At 44.3% G+C, this 5,337-nt stretch overlaps 1 protein-coding gene across 1 annotated transcript in view; it reads left to right on the forward strand.

Moving 5' to 3' along the window:
- LCT (lactase) overlaps positions 1 to 5,195 on the forward strand; it is a 29,268-nt gene extending 24,073 nt beyond the window's left edge. Inside the window, exons 16-17 of the mRNA XM_077320204.1 lie at positions 1,615 to 1,851; positions 4,243 to 5,195. Coding sequence (XP_077176319.1) covers positions 1,615 to 1,851; positions 4,243 to 4,481 — 476 coding nt within the window. The 3' untranslated portion in view covers positions 4,482 to 5,195. The remainder of the gene's footprint in view (positions 1 to 1,614; positions 1,852 to 4,242) is intronic.
- Positions 5,196 to 5,337: the final 142 nt, after the last annotated feature.

Here is a 5,337-nt window from a genome sequence, read left to right on the forward strand (position 1 = left end):
TGTACATTTTTAACACTGTAGGGAGGAGCGCTACCAAGAGAGGAGAATTTGGAGAGAAAACACAGTGGATAAAGATTTATCATCCCTGCGTCTTGTCAGTTATATGGCCAAAGTATTTTTGGTGTCAAATTGGTTTTTAAGTAAAAACAAACTTTTGGGCACCCTTACAGATTTGTTTATGTCGCCTGATGCCTGGCCATCTGCAAGCTATTAAGAATTCATAGTATGTTGTAAATCTATGTTTTTGTATGGAGTGCTGCTCATGTTTCAGTAGCACCCTGGTTCAACTTAAGCTACAACAGGTGCTGTGTAACATTACGTCAAGGCAACTGGATAGAGTAGGTTATGTCATTCTTTTGGTGACAGTGATGAGTAGGGCAGTTTTTCCCCAGCTTCCAACACTACCAAGGCCATAATGATGCCATGAAATGATGTCTTTTTCAGAGATAACCCATCTGCTAGGTGAACTTAGTGTAGTCAACCAGTGGTCTTCAATATGTCCATGGATTACAATTCCCATGAGCCCCTGCCAGCAAATGCTGGCAGGGGCTCATGGGAATTGTAGTCCATGGACATCTGGAAGACCACAGGTTGACTACCCCTAGGCCCTAGGGCACCAGTAGTGGAGCAGCACCTACCAGCCTTCTCACTCTCCCATTCCCTCTGGCTGGCCACTGCAGCCCAACCGCAGCATGAGGGTCTGTCCTGGAAGGTGCTCCTGACTGCAGTGGGTGGCTAGTGGGGAGCATATTCCCTCCTTCTGTCAGGGAGTAAGGCGGACTTGGTGCTCTTCTTCCTTCCTTTTGACATGTCTTGCTGCCTTGCCTCGTGGATGTGAGGAGGTGGGCAGCAGCTGCCCACTGTGGTGTGGAGGGATGGTCACAATCTTCCCAACTCCCTGCACTGTGGGGGCAGCTTGGCTACCCTAGTCGAAGGCACTCAAAATAATTGAGCCAACACTGGAAATTTCCATTGAAGGGATCCAGTGGTCATTGTAAGACACAGTTGTAGTTGCACAATGCTGGGCAGGTAGTAGCACTTGCTGCCACATATCTGGGTCCTAGTCTGTATTCAGACATGATAAAAATTGATTTGCTTATAGTTTGAGTAACGAACTCTGGTTACTCTACTAGAGACAAGTAACAAATCCTGGCTCATATGTAACTGCTTGGTTAGGGATGTGCATTTAGATCTTCCTGAACTCAAAGTATACATGGAAAGCATCTTAATGGTATTTTCCGGGTACATTTTGGCATTCCAAAATTATCTGGGTACTTTTCAGGAAAAAAACTCCTGAAAAATCCTGGATATTTACAGGAAAGGGAAGATCGGAGGAAGCAGTCTCTTTAAACCAGCCTGATTTAAAGAAAAAATGGGGGAAACAGTTGAGATGCTGCCAGACAGCTCCCTACTTCCCAGCTCTTCCACCTTCTACTACAAAAAAGTGTGTATTCAAAAATGTGTACTCACACGTCAAAGGTTTTGTGAATGGGATATATTGGAATCTCAAGCTTTACTCTCTAATGATTGTTATAAGATGTATATCACCACCAGCTACTTTGGAACTGTACAAGCCTGCACTGTGAATCTTCCCCATTTTGTTTGCCTGTGCAGGAGTTGTGCTCGATGGTGTGGATTTGCGAGGTTATACTGTGTGGTGCTTGATGGACAATTTTGAGTGGGCAGTAGGCTATGCAGAAAGGTTTGGGCTGCATTATACCAACTACACACACCCAGCTTTACTCAGGATTCCAAAGGAGTCTTCAAAATTTTATACGTCTATCATTCAGTGTAATGGCTTTCCGGATCCAGCCACTGGGCCTCATTTGTGCCTGGAGTCACAAACTGAAGGTAAATTATCAGTATGGATTAATGACTGTAAAGAGCATCTAAATATTTCTGAAGCTATAATATCTTATTGTGCGTGTAGTGCACCAAACCAGCTTGTTCAAACTCCTGCTAAGGAAATAATTGTCTTATAACGTTAATGATCTGATTGCAGAAGTAGTGGTAGCATTAGTGGTCACAAAACTTATTTGAGCTTTGCTCCCTTGAGGTTTTAATGGCTCCATCTGTGAATATGATTTTGAGCGGGGCTAGTCTCCAAGTTTAGATATTAAACCACAGCAGTATTGTCAGAAGAGGCCAGAGGGGATTGTGCAGGTTGGACTGGATTCAAGACAAATGATCAGCCACAAAGCGATGTGGCGAGAGGGTTTCTGTACTTAATCCCATTCATCTTGTGCTTGGGCATGCCGTGTGAAAATGAATACACAAGCCCTTATAGGGCTGATACTTTGTTCTTACATGAGAATAAGACTTTGCTCTTACAGATTGCATTAGACTGCTGTTCGTTGTTCTGCTTATCCTGGGATTTTTAAGACAAGCAAAAGCTCAGGCTTGATTTGGATTCTTCATACGATTTTACTGTCGGAATGCTCTGCATGGGCAGGGGGACTATGATTTTTATTTATTTCTTAGATTTTTATCCTGCCATTCCCTGGAGGGCTCAAGGTGGCTCACAACAGGTTTAAAATATCTGTTTTAAAATCTGATTTCATTATAAAAGATCTATAGCTACCTCTGCTTGAATAAGCAAATAAGGGGGCTGGGGGCTGTGTGGACCATTGGTAGTGGTGCCTACTGGTGGACTTTTGAACAGGGTTCAAATTCAGCTCTTTGGCATGGTTTGCATCTATTGTGGGGAGAAGGGTGTTTGTAAGCCACTTGGGGACTCCTCCTGGTGAAAAATGCGGTATAAAAAGCCAGCTCTTAATCTCTTAATTTTTTGCATAAGAAGTGAGCCACTGGTACTATCTAAACACCGCCCACGGCGCTGTGGGCGCCACGGACTAAATAATTCGTTAAGGCCTTCTGGGGCGGGATGTGTCCATGATGAGGAAGGGTCCGGATTGGACCCTTCCTCTGGACAGACAATCGGAGGGACAAATCGGCAGGCGCGATGCACCTGCCGATTGGTCCCTCCGATTCCCAGCCCCAGCAACTGCGAGCCGCGCGCAGCGCAGCTCGCAGTTGCTCCTGGCCTGACGCAGTGAGAGGCATGAAGCGCCTCTCGCTGCGTCAGGCCGCCACCAGACGGAGCCCCCGGCAGTCGCGCAGAGCGCGGCTGCCGGGGCCTCCCTGCCTCCGCCGCCGCCGCTGAGAGCCGACGACACAGGGAGCCACTGCGGGACACGCCAAACTGTGAGTTCCTAGCGCCCGCTGTATCCCTCATACAGCGGGCTATATTTCTAGTTTTTTATAAAACCAAGGCTGGCTCATCAGCTGCAGGATTTGCATAACTTTAAAAGACACAAGGTGCAATAGTTTAGGGTAAGCCACTTCCCACTGAAACAAGTACATAGGAACACAAAGGTACTGTTGCATTACTTTGTTCATTTTGTACAGACTAGCTTAAAAGATTTTCAGTATAAAGTGAAGCCACTGTTGTGACAGCAGGAAGTGGGCTTCTCAAAAATATGTGGCTTCAAAAGCTTCTTGCTCACAGCTTACGAAGTAAGGTAGCATGGACCTCCTTCACCAGATCAATGCAAATATTGCTACAACACAGTACTGTGCCAAGGTTACAATGTATGTCTGACTCCATCATTGAGGGCTCTTGAGTAGTATGGCTGAGAAACTGAAGGTAAGGAGAAGACGTTTTTTCTTTGCACTTGGGAGAACCCACTACTTGAAAACCGAAAGTACAAATATGTTTCCTTTTCAGATGCTCAAATGCAGTAGTTTGCTTACAGTGATAATGTTAATGGGTTGAAATTATGAATTCAGAGGCATTTTCAGCTAAACATCCAGAAGACGTTCCTGACAATTAGAGCGGTTACTCAGTGGAACAGGCTTCCTCGGGAGGTGGTGGGTTCTCATTCTTTGCAAGTTTTTAAGCAGAGGTGACAGTCATCTGACAGAAATATTTATTCTGTGAACTTAGGCAGATTGTGAGTGGGTGGGCAGGAAAGGATGTGCCAGTGTTGTAGCCCTTCCTTACATACCCAGAGAATTGCTGATCACCACTGTGGGATGGTAGGTAAATTTCCTCCAGGTCTGGAGATTTTTGGTGTGTGTGTGTGTGGGATCACTTGGGCATGAAATTGGGGTCACTGTGGGTGGGCAGGTAGTTGTGAGTTCCTGCATTGTGCAGAGGGTTGGATTCAATGACCCTGGAGGTCCTTCCAACTCTGATTCTCTGATTCTGTGTTTTCATGTTAACTAATGTTCCTCTTGCAGGCATCACCACTTCTACGCCTACACGTACGGCAACTGCTGGCATCATTACAGGCATCATTGCAGAGACAGTGAACTTCTTAGGACTGGAGTTGGCTCTAGCTGAGGCAAAAGTAGCCCTTTATGTGCTGTTTGTCCTATTGCTAATGGCTACAGTAGGGCTTGTTCTTTTTTCATTTGCATACAGGAGGATGACCAAAAAAGTCCACAAAAGAATTGCCTTAGAGTTGAGTAAAATGTAAACTGTATTATGTATCCATTTTAATTGATCTAGATTCATGGTTCCTAAAATGGCTGCTGCATCAAAGGCAGGAATGTACTAAACTGTTCCTCAATTAACAAGTGAGGTGGATATTCTATGAACTTGGGGATCAGAAGTTTGTGGACCCCCTTTTTTACCAACTAAAACAACATATCTCAAGTTTAACAAAACTGCATATAATGCAAAAGAAAACAAAAGAGATGCCAGAATGATTTCATAGGACATAGGGTCCAGGGTTTGAAACAGAAAAGATAATTTAGAGTGAGGCTGAATCAGGACACAGTTTTGCTATGGACTAACTGGAATCAGTGACCTCTGCACTAACCATATGTATACTTGTGTCTGTAGTTGAGCTAGGCCCTGTAAATGTATTATTATGTAAATAAAGAAACTTGGCAAAGATAAGCAAGGTTTAACGGTTTCTAAAGTGCAAAACAGCAGGAGGCCAAGGGTGGTCAAAACAGAGTTGGATATCCCTGTCAACTTGCCTCTGAATTACAGGTGAGGGAACTGAGATGATCTTGCTCAACTACCCACTCTACCACCAGAAAATACCAAAGAAGTAAATTTGGCTGCTCATTACAATGGTTTGTACAAGCTGCTATTAGTCTTCCGGACTCCACAGTAGACTCTCTTTCTTATCATTTACTTCCTTGTTTGTAAATTCACAGTCATTATGAGCTCTCTGTCTTGGGTGAGGCATCAGTTGATATGTCCTGTATTCCTGCTTCAAAAGCTACAACTTCGATTAGAGTAAGTACATGAATGGGGTAATGCAAAGATGGCAAAAGCCAGGAAATGTACCAAGGAACATTTTCTAAATAAAGAACTTAGAC

The sequence above is a fragment of the Paroedura picta genome, chromosome 2, assembly GCF_049243985.1.
Source record: "Paroedura picta isolate Pp20150507F chromosome 2, Ppicta_v3.0, whole genome shotgun sequence".
NCBI lineage: Eukaryota > Metazoa > Chordata > Lepidosauria > Squamata > Gekkonidae > Paroedura > Paroedura picta.